The sequence below is a fragment of the Prionailurus viverrinus genome, chromosome B4, assembly GCF_022837055.1.
Source record: "Prionailurus viverrinus isolate Anna chromosome B4, UM_Priviv_1.0, whole genome shotgun sequence".
Classification (NCBI taxonomy): Eukaryota; Metazoa; Chordata; class Mammalia; order Carnivora; family Felidae; genus Prionailurus; species Prionailurus viverrinus.
This window is the reverse complement of record NC_062567.1, coordinates 73,515,225-73,538,627: the sequence shown is the minus strand read 5'-3', so window position 1 is coordinate 73,538,627 and position 23,403 is coordinate 73,515,225. Positions and strand designations below refer to the sequence as shown.

Below are 23,403 nucleotides of genomic sequence, written 5' to 3'. Positions count from 1 at the left end.
CGCTGACAGTGCAGAGCCTGCTTGGGATTCTCTCTCTTTCTCTCTGCCCCTCCCACACTCTCTTTCTCTCTCAAAATAAATTAATTAACAAAGAAAAGAAAGAAAAAATAAACTCAACCAGATGGTTCCTGAGGCCCAGCTCTATCCCTGCCATATAGGTCCACAAGATAAACCCAGTATCATTCCAGAATATTCTCCCATCTGGGGGGCTGATATGAGCTTGGGCAGATTTCTGTTACCTGCAAAAACAACAATGGGGTGCAGCCGAGCAGTGGCTCAGCTAAGCAGCAGCCTGCAGGGCACTGGCTCTCCAGTTCACCACCTGCAGCCCCACCACCACCACCCCATGCCACACCCAGCCCCTTTCTCTACACACACCCCACCCTGAACTGGCTGTGGCCACATCACCCCTCAAATACTATTTATTGGCTTTGAGTTGGAAGGAGGCAGAGTAGGGAGAGGCTAGACATACTAGTAGACTGGCCTCGACGCCCATCGAGGTAGGCCCTGGGATCCGAATGTTGCTCCAAAGCCTTTCCCCAGGCGTGACCAGCCTGGAACAACCAAAGCCTGAGTCCAGTTGGGACACCTGTCAGGACTTTGCTGAGTGGATGGTCACTGCCATTGGTGGCAAAGTCTGTGAGAGGCAGCCAGTTGCCATAATTCAGAGTTGCGACGTGGTCAAGAAAATTGTTTCCTCCCCCACGACCCATGTTCAGAGAGTCCCTGTGTTGGCTTCTGTGTGGCCTCACTTTCCAGAAGAGTTCCTTTGCTGCAGGAGCCACAAGGAGGCAGCAAAGAGCTTGTTTCAGGGCCTCAGCTGGCCTGGAGAATCAGAGGGGTTGAATTTAAAATCTGGGCACTGCTGAAAGATGGACACAGCTGAAACTGGTGGGCTTTCCCTGAGACAGTACTCGGCTGAGTGTGGAAAGCAAGTATGGCAAAGGTAGGGGAAAGAGACAAGAGATTCCTGACTCCTCCTTGGACATCTGGATCCTGCAGACAATTCCTGGTTGCCAGGGTCCTCTCTCCCTCAGTCAGGGCCACTTCATCCTCCCTTGACCACCCCAGCAGGGGCCTCAGCTCTGCAGTTCAGAGTGCTGTCTTTGCAAATGATTCTTCAGGCAACTGGTTTTTAGGAACTCTGCCAGGAGGCCCTACTTGAGACTTCCTCAAACATGCATTATGTCCTCATTCATTCATTCATTCAATAAATATCTATTGGGCACCTAATACTGGGCACGATTCTAGGCATTAGGGATACAGTACTGAAGAAAATAGATTTTTTAAAGTGCTTTCATGGAGCTTACATTCTTTTGGAGGAAACCAGATAAGAAATTAGAACTAAAATACACCGAATGTTAGATGGTAAAAGATGCCATGGAGAGACACAAATTTCAGAAGAGGGTAAGGTACCAGAATACAGGGGTTACAATTTAAAATAGGTCACGTCAGGGCGCCTGGGTGGCTCAGTCAGTTGAGTGTCCAACTCTTGATTTCGGCTCAGGTCATGATCTCAGAGTTTCATGAGTTCGAGCCCTATGTTGGGCTCCGCACTGACAGTGTGGAGCCTGCTTGGGATTCTCTGTCTCCATCTCTCTCTCCCTCTCTCTCTCCACCCCTCCCCCACTCATGCTATCTCTGTCTCTCTCAAAAAATAAACTTAAAAACAAATATGTCATATCAGGCCTCCCTGAGGTGACATTTGAGTAGTCTTGAGGAGGTGAGAAGTGAGCCATGGGGTAAGAGCATACCGGGCAAGGGAACAGCTGAGGTAGGAGCATGCCTGGAAAATTCCAGAAGCAGCAAGTCACCAGTGTGTCTGGCACCAGGTGAGTGAGTGGGAGAAGAAGAAGGAATGATGAGGGAGAGGTGACCGGGGGACAGATCAGTGTCTTGCAGGCCACAGTAAGGACTTCCCTTTTACTCTGGTTGAATAGGAGCCATGTTTACTTTGAATGAAAATGGAAACCATTGTAGAATTTTGAGAAGATGAAGGACATAATCTGAGCGACACCTCAAGAGCATTGCCCTGGGACACCTGAAACTAACATAATATTATGTGTCAACTGTACTTCAATTAAAACAAACTGGAAGGGCACCCGGGTGGCTCTGTTGGTTAAGCGTCTGACTTCAGCTCAGGTTATGATCTTGAGGTTCGTGAGTTTGAGCCCTGCATTGGGCTTTTTGCTGTCAGCATGGAGCCGGCTTGGGATTTCTTGTTCCCCTCTCTCTCTGCCCCACCCTGTTTGCACTCTGTCTCTCTCAAAAATAAACTTAAAAAAAAAACTGGAAAAAAGAAAAGAGCATCGCTCTGGCTGCAGTGATGAGAACAGACTGAAGGCTGGGAGGGGGAGGCAGGGAGACCAGTTGGAAGCTATTAACAATTTCCATCCCATTCAGGAAAGGTTAGTAAGGGAGCTCAAATGCCCTCCCCCAGTGAAGTACCCCCCCAATCTTCCCTAAGATCCCCCCCCTTCTCTTGGGACCTCTCTCCACCCTCTGTTCATGCATCGCCCAGCCTTGGCCAACCTTGCCTTTGTTATAGGATTAGTGCTGGGCCTGTCCTCAGCCTCCCTAGACCTCAGACTCTTTAGGAGCAGATGTCCAGTTGCTTTGACAGCTGTAGCTTCTCCCGGCACAGAGTGCTGTACACACAGAAACCAAGTCAGACTTTCCCTAAGGAATGAGTTATCCCATCCCTCATTAGTTGAGCTGCCTGCTCTTGCCTCAGAAGCTTCTTCTGGGCTGTATTTCTGCCTGGAGAGCCACATCTCTCTGTATGAAACACTTTACCACTATAACAGCCCTAATTCTGTCTGTCGGCCACCTTCACAGTCCCTCAGTCGTGCCATGTTTACACGCCACCCTTGTCACTGCCCTGCAAAGGCAGGCTCTCAAAGCTGGCAGAAAGCACATACGAAATATTGTTTGCCAAAGCCATTGGCTTCTCTGGAGGCTTTTGAGAGCAAATTAAATGAGTACTTATTGAGTCCTTAAACGTTTATTGAACACCTACTGTGGGGCTGTGTTCTGCACTAGGCAGTGAGGGTATAAAAGTGAATAAAACAAGCTTCCAAGGATCTTACTGCAAACACAGAGTAAAGGCCATATGCAAAGCACAGTGCTAAAATAAATACAACTACGTCCTTGTACTGCACCAAGGACTCCCCATCCACTCATCCGTCTATCACTCACTTAGCAGTTACTTACTGAGTGCACTGAGTGCAATGTGCATTACACTGGATGTGTGATGATGGCATTGAGACACAATCCCTCCTCACACTCTGGTGTGGAAACAGCAAATAGTGGGGAGCTGGCATATGCAACAAACACAGTTCAGGGTAAGTGATGTCGTATAGGTACAAAGTAAAATGGAGAACAGGGGAAGGAGATGTTCTTTGCAGTGAGGGTCTGGAAAGGCCTTCTGGGCTAAGTGGGTTTTCAATAGAACATTGAAGGATGGGTAGAACTACCACAGGTGGAAGGAGTGGAATCAGAGGAATCCAAAGGAATAGGACACTATGAGCTTAGGCCCTGTTAATGGGCCAGAAAGTGGTCCCTGTGGTTGTGGTTCATTGGGTAGAGCCAGGTGTTGTAGGAGCTGAGCTGGACTGGAATTGGGTTTGGATGGGCTTGAAGGCCAAGCTGATGATTTTCAAGAAAAGGAGTGGTAGTTCTAGATCTTGCTTGAGAGAGGCAGTTGTGGCAATGCAGAGACGTTAGAGAATGAAATCAATTCGAGGAGCAACAATGAAGGCTTGAACCAAAGTAGTATAAAGAACCAGCTTTGGGGCACCTGGGTGGCTCAGTCAGTTAAACATTGCACTCTTGATTTTGGCTCAGGTCATGATCTCACCGTTGTGAGTTCAAGCCCTGTCAGGCACAGAGCCTGCTTGGGATTCTGTCTCTCCCTCTTGCTCTGCCCCTTCTCCCTTACTCAAACTCTCTCTCCCTCAAAATAAACATTAAAAAAAAAAAAAGGAACCAGCTTTGATTGAATTTATATATTCATGCCCTTGTTTGTTCACAAACAATTATGTACAAAACCTTGTATTGATTGAAGATAGGGATGGAGCAGACAGGGAGGAAAGAAAGAAAAATAAAACCCAGTTTTATTTCCTCAAGGATAATATAATCAAGTGAGAGACACAGACCACTAAAAGTCTACCGCAGTGGGGTACCTGGGTGGCTCCGTCCGTTAAGTGTCCAACTCTTGATCTTGGCTCAGGTCCTCATCTCACAGTTCATGGGATTGAGCCCCATATTGGGCTCTGCACTCACAGCACAGAGCCCACTTGGGATTTTCTCTCTCCCACTCTCTCTTCCCCCCTTCCCCCACTTGCACACACACTCTCTTAAAATAATAATTTAAAAAACCCAGGAATTTTTAAAAAATGCTATTACATTCTTTCCTTGACTTCTGTCATGTGATATTTGGTTTCCCTCCTATGTTCCCTGTACTCTTTTGGCTCCTCAAGAAGTTCATTATCTTCAGCCAGTGTATTCTGTGGGTTGCACCAGTGCCTGGACTCTCTCCTCTCTTCGTGCCGTATGATGTCCCCAAATGACTTCATCCTCCCCTATGGCTTTGAACATCAGCTATATGATAATGACTCCCAAATTTATCCCTAATCCCCTTCTCTCCTGAGTCATAGAGCTGTATATCCAGACACCCATCTGAATGTGTCAACTGGTTGCCCACTGGCACCTCTAGCTCAATTCATCCAAATAAAACTCATCTTTCCTTCTCACTCAAACCAACTTCTCCACTTGCACTCCCTGTCTCAAAGTATAATCATCATTCTCCTTCTACTGCCAAAGCTGGAGACCAGGGATCCATGCCTCATCTCTTGCACCTCTACACCCAATTTATCCCCAAGCTGTATCCAGTCTACATTTTGTGTGTCTTAGATGACCACCCTAATTTAGCCACTGACTGACCTCCCTGTCTGTAGTTTTACTGTTTCAATTTATGTTCCATACTAGGCCAGAGAGATCTTTCTCAATTCCAGATCTCATACCATACCCCCTGCATAAAAACTCTTTAATGGCTCTTCATGAGTTTAATCATGGCCTGTAAAGATTTTTGTGACAGCTCTTCAGCCTAGCTGTATGGTAGTCCATTGTATGGATGGACCACAACTTCTTTAACTAGTCTTCTACTGACAGATGTTTGAGTTGTTTGCAAATTTTTGCTACTATAAACAATGCTATAGTTAATAACTTTGTATATACTTTATCTTGCATGTGTGCAAGTATGTTGGATCTGAAATCATATGCATTTTTAATTTTGACAAATATCAACAATTTACAGTTCCTCCAGTAACATATAAGAGGGCCTATTTTTCCACAACCGTGCCAAGGGTATACAGTCAATGTTTGGATTGTTTGCCAAAAATAATATCTAAGTGTATTTTCAACTTTCTTGTGAGTAAGCTTGAGTATTTTTTCATATGTCCAAGAGCCATTTATCTTTCCTTTTATGTTGCTCGTCCCATTTTCTTATTGGATTTTTGTATTTTTTTTATATTGATTTGAGGGGATTTTGTATATATTAAGCACATTAGTCCCTTTGTCTGTGAGATGAGTTGCAAATATTTCCCTCCGTGTACCATTTGTGTTTGTTCATGGTGGTTTTTTGCTCTGCAGAAATTATAGATTTTCTTGTTGACTGAACTTGTCCTTTTTTTATGCTTTGGGAAATTTTGTGCTCTTCTGACAAATGCTTTCTCCACTGTGACATTATACATTTATGGTTGTATCCTTTTACATTTATTTAAACACAATTGATTCACATGGATTTATTTTTAGGGTAAAGAACAAGCCAGAGATACCATATTATTTTTTTTCAGGCAGTTACACAATTGTCTTAATACCACTTATTGTATAATCCATTTTTCCCTACTGATAGATGATGCTACCTTCATCACACACTAACATTTTAAATGTTGAGTCTGTTTCTGGATTCGCTATTTGGTTCTCTTGATCAAGTTGCCTGTGTATGTGCTAGTGTCCCCTGGGTTTCATTACTTTAATTATTGTAGCATTTAATGGTTTTATATCTGGTAGAACTATTTCTCTCACTAACCTTCTTTTTCAGAATGTTCATGGCTATTCTTGATGCAGAAATTTCCATGTGAACTTTATACTCAGATTATGTCGTCTGTTGGTATTTTTATTAGGTTGTGTGAAATTTATAGATTAATTTATGGAGAGCTGACATCTTTATGATAGTGAGTCTTTCTACCCAAAAATAGAATATGACTTTTCATTTTTTCAAGCCTCCTTTTGTGTTATTTGATAGCATTTTAGTATTGAGCGCCTGGACCTAGTACATTCGTTAAGATTACTCTTGGTTAGTTTACTTTGTTGTTGCTATTGTAAATGATATATTTTATTCCCCTATATTTTCTAACTGGCTGTTGTTCACTGGCTTTTTGTATATTAACTTGTGCCCACTTTGCCAAAATGTCTCATTTGTATTAGTTTTGCAGTTGATGTCCTTGATTTTCCAGGTAGGCTACCATTTCATAAATAAATAATGATAATTTTACCTCTTTTCCAGTTGATCGACCTTATTCCTTTCTCTTCTGCAATTAAGTAGGCTAGTACTTCCAAAGCAATACTAAAAGAAAAATAGTCACAGGGGCCATCCTTATGGAATACCTAACTTTAATGAGAATAATTTAGGTTTCCTGATTAATTGTGACTCTGGCTTTTGGACGGCGATGTGTAAACTTTGTCACGTTTGTGAAGTTGGGTGTTTCATCATTTTTCTGTGGTTCTCTATCCTGAAGACTGCTGTTTCGGGAGGCTCCAGGATGTGTGTAAGGCTCTTCCTCTGCAGACAGTTTCTCCTCCCTTGGAGAAAAAAAACATGTACAGATATCAAGTATATGTTAACTTAAAATGCATTGTGAACCCAAAGATAACTTTGTAATGGTCAACAGCTTTATTAAACTTGACTTCCTAAGATGGTATAGTTGAGCCAATAGCGTCTTCTGGCTGAGCGCCCAGAGGTAACAGCCTTAGGTGAGAGGGAATCTTCTCTAGTGGACAAGAGTCGGGATGGGCTATGCTATCAGTTTGGGCCCTACACTCTGATAACCTGGCAGGTGACACTAAGACCCAGGCCATAAGAACAGTACCAACAGCTAACATTTTTGAACAACTTGCTACTTGTTTAAATAGTGAGTGATTTACTCCTCAGAACCATCCTACAAAGTGGGTACTATTATTTCTCAAAAGATGATGAAACTGAGGCAAAGAAATGTAACTTGCTCAAGGTCACAGGTCAGTAGGTGATACAGCTAAGGTTTAAAATCAGGCTGTTCGACTCCAGAGCCTATGTTCTTTTTTTTTTTTTAAATTAAATTTTTTTTTCAACGTTTATTTATTTTTGGGACAGAGAGAGACAGAGCATGAACGGGGGAGGGGCAGAGAGAGAGGGAGACACAGAATCGGAAACAGCCAGAGCCTATGTTCTTAACCACCATAGTCTAATTCCCAGGAGGAGCAGCCTGGAGCCCTGAGCAGCTGAACACAGATCTAGCAGAAATCATGAGTATGGTCTCCATTGTAAACCACATCCATCCCAGGCAAAGAGGGCCACACTGTGAAAGACTATTCTGGAGCCAGGATGGTTAACTGAAGCAGGATGATTGGTGCCCTTGCTAGCTTTTCCTTTTATCTACACTCTTCTTTCTTTTTGTCCCCTTTTGTGGCTCCTCCTCTACCTAACCTTAAACATTGGAGTGCCCCAGGCACTGGCTTTGGACCTTCCTCACTCTCTGTCTATACTCTTCCCTAGACACTGGCATCTACATCTTCAGGATAATGTTTCCTTTGTGTGTAGCTCCAGGGTAGGACTTCTTGCCTGACTGGACTAGTGTGTCCACCTGTCCTCTCAACACTTCCACCCAAATACCTCCCAGGCATCTCAAACTTAACATGTCTGAACAGAACCCTTCTTGTCTACCCCTACACGAACCTCCTCCTCCTCCCACAGAATTCTCCTTTTCAGTGAGTTTATTTAACACACTTGCTCCACGTGGGGCTCCTGGGTGGCTCAGTTGGTGGAGTGTTCGACTTCGGCTCAGGTCATGATCTCACAGTTAGAGTTCGAGCCCCATGTTGGGCTCTGTGCTGACAGCTCAGAGCCTGGAGCCTGCTTTGGATTCTGTGTCTCCTCCTCTCTCTGCCCTTCCCATGCTCATGCTCTGTCTTTCTCTGTCTCTCAATAATAAATAAACATTAATTTAAAAAAAAAACACACTTAACACATATTTGTTAAGCACCTACTATAGCAGTGAACAAAATAGACAAAGCCCCTGCCCTAATAGAGTTTACATTCTACTGTTGGGAGGACATGCAATAAATGGGAGAGGGCTGCCTGGGTGGGTCAGTCAGTTGACTGACTCTTGGTTTCAGCTCAGGTCATGATCTCACAGTTTGGTTCATGGGTTTGAGCCCTGCATTGGGCTCTGCCCTGACACTGCAGAGCCTGCTCGGGATTCTCTATTTCCCTTTTTCTCTTCTCTTCCCCCACTTACACTGTCTCTCTTTCTCAAAATGAATAAGTAAACTTAAAAAAAGTTTTTAAAAAATAAAAGGGGGAAAAGCAAAGTATGTCATGCATTAAAAGATAAGGGCTAAGAAGAAAAACAAAGCAGGGAAAGGGCAGAGGGTGCAAGGGATGGAGACGGAGATGTTAGAAAGGGCAAGGGGGAGGAGTAGGAGATGAGGTCAGGGTAACAAGGGCTAGACCATTAGGTGTACTCAAAGAAGATGGAGGATTTTGAACCAAGGCTTGACATGAGTGGATTTCCATTTTAATGGGCATGCCCTAGCTTCTGTGAAGAAATCAGAGGAGGGGCAGGAAGATGAAAGTGGGGAGACCAGTGAGGCAGCTCTTGCAATAGTCCAGATGAGAGACGATGGACTTAGGGTGAGACAGGAAAACTAAAGGGAGCCCATGAAAAACTGCTTTTATCGCTCCTTTTCCTGCTTCTATTCTTGCTAGGACCTGCACCTCTTCCTTACACATGCATATAGAACAGATAACGTATGCCCTCTTAGAGGCCGCTTTTAAGCAACGGGCTTGAGCAATGGAATGTAAAAACACTCACAGCAACCCCTTGGCTGAATACCAGGTGACCCACCTCAAAATATCCACAGGCCTTAACTAACCAATGGGCTACTTACAACCAGGCAAGTTACCAAAAAAGGGAAAATTCCATATGTCCCCATTACTACTCACCTGCCTTATTTATTTATTTATTTATTATTTTAGTTTAGTTTTAAATTTTTATTTATTAATCTTATTTATTTTCAAGTTAGCTAACATACAGTCTTGGCTTCAGGAGTAGAATCCAGGGATTCATCACTTACGTATAACACCCAGTGCTCATCCCAGCAAGTGTCCTCCTTAATGCCCACCACCCATTTTCCCCCACTCCCATCAACCCTCAGTTTGTTCTCTGTAGTTAAGAGTCTCTTACAGTTTGCCCCTCCTTCTGTTTTTATCTTATTTTTCCTTCCTTTCCCCTATGGTCATCTGTGAAGTTTCTCAAATTCCACATGAGTGAAATCATGTGATATCTGCCTTTCTCTAACTTATTTTGCTTAGCATTATACCCTCCAGTTCCATCCACATTGTTGCAAATGGCAAGACTTCATCCTTTTTCAAAGCAGAGTAGTATTATACACACACACACACATACATACATACACCACATCCTTCTTAATCCATTCATCAGTTGATGAACATTTGGGCTCTTTCCATAATTTGGCTATTGTTGATAGCGCTGCTATAGACATTGGGGTGCATGTGCCCCTTTGAATCAGCACTCCTGAATCCTTTGGATAAATTCCTAGTAGTGCAATTGCTGAGTCATAGGGTAATTCTATTTTCAATTTTTTTTTGAGGAACCTCCACACTGTTTTCCAGACTGGCCGCATCAGTTTGCATTTCCACCAACAGTGCAAGAGGGTTCCCCTTTCTCCACATCCTCACCAACATCTGTTGTTTCCTGAGTTGTTAATTTTAGCCATTCTGACTGGTGTGAGGTGATATCTCAACGTGGTTTTGGTCTGTATTTCCCTGATGATGAGCAACGTTGAGCATCTTCTCATGTGTTTGCCATCTGGATGTCTTCTTTGGAAAAGTGTCTATTCACGTCTTCTGCCCATTTCTTCACTGGATTATTTGTTTTTTGGGTGTTGACTTTGATAAGTTCTTTATAAATTTTTGATACTAACCCTTTATATATCATTTGCAAATATCTTCTCCCATATCGTTGGTTGCCTTTTAGTTTTGTTGATCGTTGCCTTCGCTGTGCAGAAGCTTTTTATCTTGATGAGGTCCCAATAGTTCATTTTTGCTTTTATTTCCCTTGGGGTGCCTGGGTGGCTCAGTCAGTTAAGGGTCTGACTTCGTCTCAGGTCAGATCTCGTGGTCTGTGAGTTAGAGCCCCACTCCAGGCTCTGTGCTGACAACTCGGAACGTGGAGTCTGCTTCAGATCCTATGTCTCCCTTTCTCTCTGTTCCTCCCCCACTCGCACTCTGGTTCTCTCTCTCTCAAAAATAGACATTAAAAAAGTTTTATTTCCCTTGCCTTCAGAGACATCTCAAGTAAGAAGCTGCTGTGGCCGAGGTCAAAGAGGTTGCTGTCTGTTTTCTCCTGTAGGATTTTGATGGTTTCCTGTCTCACATTTAGGTCTTTCATCCATTTTGAATTTGTTTTTGTGTGTGGTATAAGAAAGTGGTCCAGGTTCATTCTTCTGCATGTTGCTGTCCAGTTCTTCCAGCACGATTTGCTAATGAGACTATCTTTTTTTCATTGGATACTCTTTCCTGCTTTGTCGATTAGTTGGCCATACTTTTGTGGGTCCATTTCTGGGTTCTCTATTCTATCCCACTGATCTATGTATGTGTCTGTTTTTGTGCAAATATCATACTGTTTTGATGATGACAGCTTTGTAATACAGCCTGAAGTCCAGGATTGTGATGCCTCCAGCTTTGGTTTTCTTTTTCAACATTACTTTGGCTACTTGGGGTATTTTGGGGTTGCATACAAATTTTAGGGTTGTTTGTTTCAGCTCTGTGAAGAATGCTGGTGTTGTTTTGATTGAGAGTACGTTTAACATGTATATTGCTTTGGGTAATATCGACATTTTAACAATATTTGTTCTTCCAATCCATGAGCATGGAATGTTTCTCATTTCTTTGTGTCTTCTTCAATTTCTTTCATAAGCTTTATGTAGTTTTTAGCATACAGACCTTTTACCTCTTTGGTTAGGTTTATTGCTAGGTATTTTATGGCTTTGATGCAATTGTAAATGGGAATGATTCCCTGATATCTCTTTCTGTTGCTTCATTATTGGTATATAGAAATGCAACCAATTTCTGTACATTGATTTTATATCCTGCAACTTTGCTGAATTCCTGTATCAGCTCTAGCAGTTTTTTGGTGGAGTCTTTTGGGTATGTAGAGTATCATGTCATCTGCAAAGAGTGAAAGTTTGACTTCTTCTTTGACAATTTGGATGCCTTTTAGATTTGTTGTCTGCTGAGGCTAGGGCTCCCAACACTATGTTAAACAACAGTGCTCACCTGCCTCCTTTAAATAGTCCCCACCCACTGCTTCCTTGCAGACAATCTCTGCTTTGCTGTCCTGCCTGCCACTCCTTTACAGTGTATTCAATAAACTGTTATCTCTTTTGTTCTGCGTTGAGTGAATCCTTCCATGTCCCCCTCCCCACCTGCCCGCAGCTTCCAGGTCCATCTGATTGGGTTGTGATTGGGTTCTTCCACATTAGGAGACCCCCATCATCAGAGGTCCCCATCATCGGAGAAAAACCACTCCTAGTAAAGGTCAAGAATTTAGATTTCTTTGCAGTCTTCCAGCACAATAGTGAACATCTAAAGAGTGACTGGGCAGGGTCACCATGAATATTTTCCAAGACCAGACTCATCAAGACCTCTGGCTCCAGGGCATAAGTAACTTGTGGAAGACACCTAAACACTTGCCTTTGTTCCTGGATGCAGGAACTCCAGGCCCCAAGCAAAGACGAGATTCATTCTTTTTTCCTTTCTGAGTCTCCCAGACTCTATGCCAGTATCTACACTCTTTTTATGTCTTTAACAAACTGGTCTCACTTCCTCTCAGCTGTGTTTCTTTTTTTTTTTTTAATGTTTATTTATTTATTTTTGAGAGAGAGAGAGAAAGCATGAGCACAGGAGGGGCAGAAAGAGAGGGAGAGAGAATCCCTAGCAGTGCCACGCTCAGCACAGAGCCTGATGAGGGACTCAATCTCACACACTGTGAAATCATGACCTGAGCCAAAATCAAGAGTACAATGCTTAACTGACTGAGCCACCAAGGTGCCCCTCAGCTGTGTTTGATTTCTACCCTGCACAAAGCCAAGGATTTTCTTGGCTGGTCTTGCAGGATCCCTTCTGGGTCCTCAGGCCCAGCCGGCCTGCATCAAGGTGACTTGGATAGGGCCAGATTCTGGATATATTCTAAAGGGTGCTCCAGCATCCACCCAATTTCCCAAGCCAAAAACCTAGGTCTTATCTTTGATTCTTCCCTTTCCCTCATATCCCATATGCAATCCATCAGCAAATCCTTGTAGTTCTAGCTCCAAAATATACATCAAAGTCACTGTTTCTGTCCGTTTTCACTGCCCCACAACCCAACTAAACCACCCGAATTTACCTCTCACCTGGATTGCTGCAAGGTAACCTCTTAATCTGATCTGTTTCCTCTTTTACAATCCTTCCCCACAAACAGCTGGAGGCATCATCTTAAAAATTAAATCATATCACAGCAAGGATGCCTTCACTTGTAATCCTTTAAGAGCTTTCCAAAGCATTAAGAATAAAGGCCCAAATCCAGCAAGAACTGCAAAGGCTAATGTGATCTGCCCCTGATGACCTCTATCCACATCTCCATCCCTCTTTTTCTTGATCATCCTTCTCCTGGGCTCCTTCCTGTTCCTCAAACTCACCAAATTCATTTCTGCTTTGGAGCTGTGCTGTCCCCTCTATCTAGGTCATCATACACCAGCTCTTTTCATGACTGGCTTCTATCAACTGTCAAGTCTCAGTTCACCTGTCCTCTCCTTAGAAACCTCCCTGATAACTCTCACCTAGCATAGATACTATACTAGACCTCATAAAATCCACACACCTTGTATCAGAAAACTCACAGTCTTTCAGGGGAGAAAAATAGGTTAATACTTATTAAGTAAGATTACAGGACAGTAAATGAGTTGAGGGCTTTTGAAGCAGTGGGCTATCATACACTGTCAGGGCCAGAAGGGCTAGCCTCCCACCTGACATCCCCTGACAATGTCCAGGTGACGTGTGGTTGACATCTCCATTGAAAGGATTACCCAATGCTGGACAGCTTTGGAATTGGGACTTTCCTTAATCTGAGCTGTGATATGATTCTCTGCAGTTACTACTCTTTCGTGCCCCTCTCAGGAAACATAAAACAAACAGAAACCCTCTTTTAGTGGTCTGTTTGGATTCTCAGGGCCAAACTTGCCCGTTGCCTTGTTCTCCCGTCCCAAGCTTCCCTCCAGGGCACTCTCCTCTGGACTTCTCTCTTACCTACCGAGGTCCACAACTGCTTCCAGCAGTCCTGATGGGATCGGGCTGCCACTGGGCATTGCTCTTTCCTCAGGACCTCTACCTCAGGCCCACGACCCTCCATCCGTTCCTTAGACATCAACCTCCCCGCCTTCTGTACGCCACACCTCTCCAGCTGGAGAGAACGCCACATCATCTCCCCGTGTTGTGCCTAGCACAGGGCCCGACACACAGCAGTTTCTTTAAAACCGCTGGGAGAATCAAACAATACATCGTTGCCGCTGGGAAACCATCAAAGGCTCCTATATCCCGTGGGAATTCGAAAGCCGAAGTGGGGTACCCCGCCCACCCTACCTCCAGCCCGCCTCTCAGTCTATCCTACGCCAAGTCTCGCCTCTCCATTAATCACTCTCTTCAAGCGAGTAATCTTTCTGGGGCCTATAATCCCTCATGTTTCCCCCTATGTTGTCCCAATTGTGAAAACCTTTTACTTCGACTATTAGCAAAAAGTCGGCCCATTCCCTGCCGTAACCACGCCCCCTTCATCACATTCCCGGGGCGAACCGGAAGAGATCGCGCCTCCCCTAGTTCGCAGACCCGGAAGTAGATGTGTCTCACGGAAGCCGGGTTTGGCCCTGCGGCTGCTGCCGTCGCCGCGGAGAAATTGTTGGAGCTGGCAGACTAGGAATGGTGAGACCTCGCGGTTCGCTTCTGAGGGTTCTGAGCAGAGTTTGGGGCGAAATGGAGTTTTCCAGAGTGCCGCTGGGGAAGACCCCCCCCACAATGTTTGGGGCCCCGCCCCGGTAGCGCCCCGAAAATCTGCGCATGCGTGGGCCGGACCGGGCCAGAATCTGGTCCGAGATGGTACGCATGCGCAAAGGTGGGCAAGGCGAAGGTGGGGTGAGACTTGACCTGGGAGTTAGTCTCCTCCTGTCCCTCGCCACCAGTTCGTGGGGCTTAAGCCAAGGCAGCGAGGACATCTGGGTGCACTCGGTGCTTTGCTTTTCAGTTTCAGGGCTGACTTCACCACTCTTATTCCGAGCTCCAGAAACAGACCGGCACTACTCCCCCACCTCGGGTGTGCACTCGGAGAACGAGGGCCAGGGAAGGAAGGGGGCCCAGACTTAGCCTCAGGCTACCCTTCACCTGACCCCCAAGTGTCAAGATTCCCAGCCGTATCCTACGGAGCCGAGCGACTAGAGCACCTGGGGGCAGGGCCAGAAAACTGTGCGGAGAGCCGCCCTGGTCTGAAGGGGCGGGGCCCGCAAGCGGCACACCCAGAGAGTTCCCAGTACCTGAGTTCTCTGGGGTTAGGAGCAGGCGCCCCAGGGCGGTGGAAATTCGCTCAGTTACCAAACCGCGTTTTTTTAGGTTCCACGCAGTCCCACCCGCTAAATCTTCAGCCAAAGCTGAAAATGAAAATAAAAATTAGATGGACAGATCAGAGTTCTATTTCCATTTCCCTGCTTTGGCTTGGAAGGGCAAGGGTGGTGCTGCTGAACTGAGTGGGCAGCGAAGATAAGAAAAAGTGAGCCACTAATCCCTTGTTTCCTGCTGGTTTATAGTCGAGGCCCTTCCTAGCGACTGTGAGTAGAATCATAGAGGTCTGTGGACCCCCTAAAATGCTATGTGTTTGTACATTTTCCTGGAGTCCATAGCTTTTATATTCTAAAAGATGTCGGTGACCTTTAGAAAGCTGTTGGTTTATCAGGGTCATGGCAGAGTAGAGCCTTGTGTTTCTTCTCCTTATGTCTTCCCTAGTTTATGGGATCCTGGGGGAGCTGTTCCAGTAGAAGGTGGGGCTGGCCCATTGGAAACCTGTGCCTCAGGGAGCCTTATTTCTCCTTTGCAGAATCTCTTCTCAGCCTCTAAGCTCACCTGGTCAGAATCCTTGGATGAGCCTGTGGGACCCTTCCTCCTAGCCCTGTGGTTTGGAACCAGTGGCTTTGGGACTGTAAGAGGATGGACAAAGGTAGTATGAGGCCAGGCCAGCTCCCCAAACGCTCAGGCGCCAAGCATCTGCTGATTCCACCCCGTGCCTGGCACGTATGTCTTTTCGTCCTGACTGGGCATTGCCACCTCCCCCTGGGCCAGCACCACCCACGTACCTCTCGGCAGAGGCCACAATTGACTGACTTGCTGTTGAGCTGCCGCTCTTTGGCACGGCTGCATTTTGATGGCAGAGGGAGCAGTTATGCCCAGAGCCCGGTGTGTCGGCATCACCAGTCTGACCTGAGCACCATGTGCTGCACGACATGACACGTGGCACCGGGAGAACTGCCCAGCGTGGAAGGTCTGGGCCAGGTCTGAGCCCAGATGGGATCTGGATGGCCAAGGAACTCCCACATTAAAACCTCAAATGTCAAGGAAGCAGGGGAAGGGCCAGGAGGGCTGGCAGGGGGAGGAGGAGCAGAGGAGGGGTCCCATGTTCAGAGGCTCAAGGCTCTACTAGGCACTTAGGAGACTTGAGTTCACTGCTTTTCTTTTTCTAGATTCTCAGGGGCTGCTAGATTCATCTCTGATGGCATCAGGCACTGCCAGCCGCTCAGAGGATGAGGAGTCGCTGGCAGGGCAGAAGCGGGCTTCCTCCCAGGCCTTGGGCACCATCCCTAAACGGAGAAGCTCCTCCAGGTAGTAAGGGTTTGAAGGGCCAGGAACTGGGCAAGGGCATTAGGTGCTACATGTCTTCACCACTGTTGCAGTGGCTACCCGAGCCCCTCTGGAGCCTAAGTACTGGCAGAGCCTTGTGCTTTTCCTACCAAATCCCTCTTGTGGGATATGGGCCAAGGGAGGGCGATCTGAGGTCTTTGACATGGAATCTTTGTGGTGCAATACCCTGTCATCTCAGAGGGATGGAGCATAGCAGTTCCGTGCCCCATCCACTGAGCCGGAGCAGTTAGCGCCCAGCCGGGAACCTGCTCTGTTTCAGAGGCTGAGTGTGTGCAGGTGGGTCCAAGGGAAGGGGCAAGGGATGCTCACTGGGTAGGACTCTCCACAGGTTCATCAAGAGGAAGAAGTTTGATGATGAGCTAGTGGAGAGCAGCCTGGCTAAGTCCTCTACCCGGGCGAAGGGAGCCAGTGGGGTGGAACCAGGGCGCTGTTCGGGGAGTGAACCTTCCTCCAGTGAGAAGAAGAAGGTGAGGGATTGGGAGATGTGGGGGCCAGGGCCAGATTTTGTTTTTCCCCACCACCTTTGCCAGCTGACAGGGGCCCTGGCAAAGGAGACTTGTGAGAAAATCGGGTGGCCTCAGCCCCAACCTCAGATGCCTCCCTCCTGAGAGCCCATCGCTCCCTACTCCCCCTTTCTTGCTGCACCCCCCCCCCCCCCACACACACACCCTGTCAATGCGTCCTGTATCACATTCTGTGTGGGAGGCATGGAGCGTGCATCTATTCTGGGAGCAGACAGCCTGTTCCCAGCATTGCTGGGTGTAAAAATAACCCCCAGGTGGCATTGCTCTGGCCCTAGACACCGTACCAATAAGAGTGGTTTCCTGGTATCCTCCCCACCCACCCACCCTCCACTCTGGGGTTGAGGGTGCCACCAGCAAAGAGAAGACCCCATATGTTCAAGGATTATGTAGAAGTACTTTGGTAGAGGTGGGAGGGGGAGGGGTGGGGACTAGAAAGCCGAGCTCCTGCCTGTGTTGCTTATGGTTGGGTGGGACCGGGGCCACCACACAGTGTGTGAAGTTCAGGGTCCAAAGCCCCATCTGCCCTGATGCCGGCTTTGAGCTCTTCCTGTCCTCTGCTCAGGTGTCCAAGGCCCCTAGCACTCCCGTGCCGCCCAGCCCAGCCCCAACCCCTGGACTCACCAAGCGCGTGAAGAAGAGCAAACAGCCACTTCAGGTGACCAAGGATTTGGGCCGCTGGAAGCCAGCGGATGACCTCCTGCTCATCAATGCTGTGCTGCAGGTAGTGCTTCCCACTGCAGGCTTCACGTCCCCCCTCTCCCCCCGGCCTGCGGTTCCCAGCCCCTGCACTAGCCCAGCAACACCCTGGGGGTGGCAGGGGAAGGGTCCTTCCCAACTCTAGGGCTGGGACCAACCCATCTGGGGCCTTGCAGACCAACGACCTGACATCTGTCCACCTGGGCGTGAAGTTCAGCTGCCGCTTCACCCTTCGGGAAGTCCAGGAGCGCTGGTACGCCCTGCTCTACGATCCGGTCATCTCCAAGTGAGTGGGGCCAGCTCTGGCAGCATGGAGGTTATGAGGAACACTAGAATTTGGCTCCTGGAACAGAGAGAACTATACAAGGGCCCAAGGGAGGGGCCTGGGAGGCAGGACTCATGGGGCCTTGCATCCTCTGGGATGATATTGAAACCAGGCAGGCTTGGGAGGGAAGCTTCTTCCTGCTGCCAACCCGGCTAGTCCTGGCTTGATGCCAGAAGCAGGGGATCTGGAAGCTGCAGAAGCAGCCTGGAAAAAATATCCGAATGAGCGCCAGGAGCCCTGGTTCCACCCGGGTGGTCTTGGGCAGGTCACTTTCCATCCTTTCTCCACTGACCTCCACAAGAAGGAGTTGGAACAAAAGAACACCAAGACCCCTAACAGTCCAAGTTTCAAGTAAGCCTGTGTGCATACGCCGTGCACACTTTTCCTCCTCAGCCACTTCGTTTAACATTGTCATTGCTGGCGGGATGCTTACCACCCGTCTTCTGTTCCACGGTCTCTAACACCATTTAAGCTGTAGCCACGGCCCTGACAGGAAGGGGGCAGGGCTCAGCTTTGGAGAGAGGATGTGGTGGGCAGTGGGTGGTCTCGGGATCTCCCTCGGGACTGGTCTCTGGGGGCTGTGCCTTGAGTGTCTTTGAGGAGGTGAACACTGGAAACTCGGTTTGTTGAGTTGCCTGTTACGCTTTCAACAAACGCATGAGGCCACAGGTGCAGTGCTAAGCCTTCGGCTGGTCCTGCTGAGGGCCTGGCCTCTAGTTCTGGATCTCAGAGGCCTGTAGGAACCCCGGATTGCTTGACCCCCTCCCTTCAACCCTGCCCTCTTTCTCCCTCTACCCCCTCAGGCTGGCTTGCCAGGCCATGAGACAATTGCACCCAGAAGCCATTGCTGCCATCCAGAGCAAGGCCTTGTTTAGCAAGGCTGAGGAGCAGCTGCTGAGCAAAGTGGGATCGGTAAGGCTGAGGAGCAGAGAAGGGCAGGGTGGGGACCTAACCACTGGGAAAACTACGGATGTGGGGAGGCCCCACTGCCCGGAAACGTGCCTGGCAGGTCTCGTATATTGGCAGGGGCCTTTGTGGATGGGGTCCTTAGGAAGAGCCAAGACCGGCTCCCTCTCACTTCTCCCAGCTCCTGGTGGGGACGGGGTGGGGATGACGAGGTTGAGACAGGAATGAGAAAACCCAAATGCCAAGAACACGCTTCTTGCCCACCAGACCAGCCAGCCCACCTTGGAGACCTTCCAGGACCTGCTGCACAGACACCCTGATGCCTTCTACCTGGCCCGTACTGCCAAGGCTCTGCAGGCCCACTGGCAGCTCATGAAGCAGTATTACCTACTGGAGGACCAGACAGGTAACTGGCTCCAGGAGCTGGCGGAGTGGGTGTGTGCGTGTAAGTGTGAAGCTGTCTGAGCACGGTTGCCCTCAGGTGCCCAGTAACGGATCCCTCAGTGGCCCCCAGTGTCTTGCATCTCTTGGCAGCAAAACTTCCTTCCAGGAGGAAGGAAAGTGGCTGGAATGACACTCAGCAGCATGGTAAGGGTAGCCCAAACCGTCTGCAATCCTGAGCAAAAAGTCTAAATGGCAGTGTTGTCTCCCACTTCCTGTTTTTGTTGTCGTTTTTAACATATTTCGCTATTATGTAAACAATACGCTAACATAGTTTTCGTGAATAACGTTGAAAGTGAATAAAAGGTGAAAGTCCCCTGCACTGCTTTATCTTTTCCCATTTCCCCCCCAGAGGTGGTAGGGTCTCTGTCTTTCTGCCCCTTCCCTCTCTCCACTTTCCTTCTCGCTGCCTTGGAGCCATGCGGAAATTCCCACTGGGGCTTCACACCCAGGCCCCCTGCCTTCCTCCTTTCCCAGGGGCCAGAACACTCTCTGCCCACCTCTTCCTCACCAGCAAGTTCTCGCTCCTGATGACAAACTCGGGGAAAGTCAGCTGACTAAAGTGCGGGAGGCTCTTCAATTCGACTTGGGATTTGGGATCAGGCTTTCGTGGTGCAGCGTAGTGTAGACACACTCTGCCCTCCCTTCCTGGATGGTGTTGCCCATCATCGTCTCCATAGTTGTCAGCACTGTTCTGGAAATGAGGCTTTGCCTGTGCACTCCGCCTACTCCCTGGGTCCTACTGCTCCTGGTTATCAGAAGACACTCCTGCAAGAGGATTTGAGGAGATCGTGTCAGGGATGCCCTGTCTTTCCTTCCTGAGGGTCTCTGCAGTTAGTGGGCAGCCCTCTTTATTCCTGCAGCTTCCACAGCTCTGCTTCTGCCTCAGACTCCGACGTCCCTGAATTCCCACAGAGAGTGGACACCAGATAAAGTTGATTTATGCTGCTGTAGCTGGCTTCTTTGAAAGTTATCTTGTGTAAACGTCTCTGTTAACTCAGAGGTTTAATTTTTCTCTCCAAGAGTCTTTTCTGTGGGTATTTTATTTCTCCTTCGCTGTCTAGTGCTGGGAGGTCCTAGGAACCGGGTAGATATACTGCTTGGCTCTCAAGTTGCTTGAGTATTAAATTGGTGGGATTTCAGGCAGTTGCAGTGGGGGAGCAGTCGGGGGTGGGGGGGATGACTGTCCCAGTCCCTTGTTTCCCCCACAATCTGACCTAAGGGGGTTGAGGGTGTGGAGCACTTGTGACTCCTGTGCAGCCCCCCTCACTTCCCTGGGCAGACAGTGACCACACCCCGGGTGTTGACAAACTCCCCAGCCGATGGTTTCACAGCCACTAACTACTGAGCGACACTGCAGTCCTGGGAACAGCTGGCCTTAAGGCAGAAGTTCTCAAGAGTTTGTGGGCCCCCATCCCCTTTTGCAATTTGGTCAGAAAAAAAAAAAAACGGAAAAACTTCCACGAAACTATTTATTCTCAACACATCTAATGGACTCTGATATTATTCTATCCCGTTTCTTTTTCTTTTTTTGGGGGGAGGGGCGGAGGAAGAAATGAAACTAATTTCATGACTGCCAATACCTCATGACCCGCAGTTTGAAAAATACTGGCTTACGGGGGAGCAGCTCACTTCTGGCACATCCTGAGGAGCACTTGACCGGCATGTGCCTCTCTCTGCCCCCTGCTGAGTGTGGCAGAGAATATTTGGGAGCGTATGATGTGTCGGAGGAGCATTTTGGATTTGGAGTCAGAAAAATAGAGCTTGGGTCCTGCCTCTGTCCTAACCCTGAGTCGCATGGCTTAACCCTGCTTCCTGTGTCTGTCCCCTTGCGTGCACAGGGGAACTGACAGCGATGCCTTCCCTCCTTAGTTCAAGGCTGTGTGAGAACCCTCGCACACTGAAAAGCACACACAAAAAGTCAGCCTTAATTCCCTTTTCTTTCTAGAACCACCTCTGCCCATAGCTAATGTCAGGAATTCTTTGTGCCAAAAGAGGGTGTCTAATCTGGTCTGTGCTCTGTTGCCTATTGATTGCAGCGCAAAACTGTTGCCACAGGTTGTCTTCACAGTTTGTCCCCTTAGTTCAGTTGCTGCTCGGCAGTTTAGGGTGGAGTAGGAGCGGCGGCGCTGACCGTCCCCCCGTCCTTTGTTCAGTGCAGCCGCTGCCCAAGGGGGACCAAGTGCTGAACTTCTCCGACGCAGAAGACCTGATTGATGACAGTAAGCTCAAGTGAGTGGCTGGGGCCACAGACAGGGTACAGAGTGGAGTGTGCCCCCCCCCACCCCCTTGGGTGGGCCAGAGCTCCCTGGGCAGCACTGCCCAACCTGGCCTGCTGCTGAGAATCGGGCCCAGCCACACCCAGCACCGCTTGCCGCTCTTGGCACCTGGTCTCTTTGCTGAGCCCCATCCCTTCAGCACCCCCCCCTCCCCCCCCCCGGGAAGGAGGCTAGTCCAGGGTCAGAGGAGCAGCCTCCTGGGTTGTTCAGCTGAGAGACTGAGGAACACCCTAATGAGCCAAGTAGCACCTGATGGTAATAGCAGGTGATCCTGATTCCTCCTCCTTCCCCCTTCTTCCCACAGGGACATGCGGGATGAGGTCCTAGAACATGGTAAGTGTACCCTGGTGGGGACCGTTAGGGGGTGGAAGCCCCTGCCAGCACAAAGCATCGGTACGAGGTGCTGATGACCTCAGAGCATCCCCGCTTACCACCCTGCCTCACCCCAGAGCTGACGGTGGCCGACCGGCGCCAGAAGCGAGAGATTCGACAGCTGGAACAGGAGCTGCATAAGTGGCAGGTGCTGGTAGACAGCATCACAGGTGAGGCGGCGGGGGACCCGGGTGGGGGGTGCCTGCTCCAGCTCCCTCTGCCCCACCCAGAGCCCCTGTGCTTGCCTGGCTGGCTGCGCCCTCATTTCCCACGCCCCGGCTCCCTGCCATCCACCCCGCGGCCCTCAGGCGGGCTCTGCGTGACACCAGCTGCTCCCCCTCGCAGGCATGAGCTCTCCTGACTTCGACAACCAGACTCTGGCGGTGCTGCGGGGCCGCATGGTGCGGTACCTGATGCGCTCCCGAGAGGTAAGGCGGGCCCGGCCCCTGCTTCCCCGGGTTTCCCTCCTCCGCCAGTCTTGTCCTCGCTGACCTCTTCTGTGTCTGGCCCCTGATTTCTCGTCTTTCCCTGACCTGTGTAGACCCATTCCTCAGGTCCCAGCCCTCACCTACCCCGTTTCCCCAGATCACCCTGGGCAGAGCAACCAAGGATAACCAGATTGATGTGGACCTGTCTCTGGAGGGTCCGGCCTGGAAGATCTCCCGGAAGCAAGGTACCGGCAGGCGGCAGTGTGGGGGTGTCCCTCCCAGCCTCTCGCTGCCCTCCGGCCCTGCAGCTTGGTCTCCATGGGAACCCGCTAGGGTTGAGCAGCTGGCATTTCAAGAGCTCTAACTTGGGAGTCATGGGTGCCTTCTAGCCTGTTCCCGGGAAGCAGTGTGTGTGGGGACTGCAGGCCCTCTTCTGGCCTCCCCTGTCTCCTCATCCCTTTCGCCTCTCCATCCCCACAGGTGTCATCAAGCTGAAAAATAATGGTGATTTCTTCATTGCCAATGAGGGTCGGCGGCCCATTTACATCGATGGACGGCCTGTGCTGTGTGGCTCCAAATGGCGCCTCAGCAACAACTCCGTGGTGGAGGTGAGCTGGGAGGGAGGTGAAGAGGTCATGATGAGACCCGGGGCGTGGGAGGCTGGTGTGTGGGCCTGGCCCCCAGTCCCACCTCCGTCCTCAGCCGCTTTTCTCTCTTGCCCACAGATCGCCAGCCTGAGATTCGTCTTCCTCATCAACCAAGACCTCATTGCCCTTATTCGGGCCGAGGCCGCCAAGATAACGCCACAGTGAGGAGTGGTGGCGGGACCCGTGTGCTCTCTCTGGCCTCCGGTTCCCCTGCCATTCCAGCCCCTAGGAGCTAGGAACTCAGGCTCCTGGAAAAACCATGGGCAGGAGGAGACCCAACTGGCCCATTGATCTGAGCCTCTGTGGGAGGGCAGGGCTGCTCCTTGGGAAGCCCCTCGAGGCTGGAACCCTCCGGCTTCCTTAGAGCCAGAGCCCCTCCCCTTCTCTCTCTGCAGACCACCCTTCTCTGCCCCTCAGATTCCCACCTTTTCCCTTTGTCTCCAGCTGATTGGCTTCAGACTTTTCCTTTATTATTTTTCTTTTGTAAATAAAAAGCACCGAGTTCCAAAGTA

General features: G+C 49.0%; 1 protein-coding gene across 4 annotated transcripts; it reads left to right on the top strand.

The window, feature by feature from the left end:
- Positions 1 to 14,190: 14,190 nt before the first annotated feature.
- Positions 14,191 to 23,400, top strand: MCRS1 (microspherule protein 1). 4 transcript variants are annotated; one of them, XM_047867141.1, is made up of 15 exons: positions 14,191 to 14,293; positions 15,456 to 15,575; positions 16,096 to 16,234; positions 16,602 to 16,740; positions 17,360 to 17,518; positions 17,670 to 17,779; positions 18,622 to 18,730; positions 18,992 to 19,130; positions 21,322 to 21,397; positions 21,749 to 21,777; positions 21,894 to 21,986; positions 22,162 to 22,244; positions 22,402 to 22,489; positions 22,725 to 22,852; positions 22,970 to 23,400. In XM_047867141.1, exons 2-15 carry the CDS (start codon positions 15,566 to 15,568, stop codon positions 23,054 to 23,056), a joined length of 1,389 nt encoding a protein of 462 aa, XP_047723097.1. In that variant the 5' UTR covers positions 14,191 to 14,293; positions 15,456 to 15,565; the 3' UTR covers positions 23,057 to 23,400. The 4 variants fall into 4 exon arrangements, with proteins under 4 accessions (XP_047723097.1, XP_047723098.1, XP_047723096.1 ...); XM_047867142.1 differs by having other exon boundaries at positions 15,456 to 15,649; XM_047867140.1 differs by having other exon boundaries at positions 15,456 to 15,907.
- Positions 23,401 to 23,403: the final 3 nt, after the last annotated feature.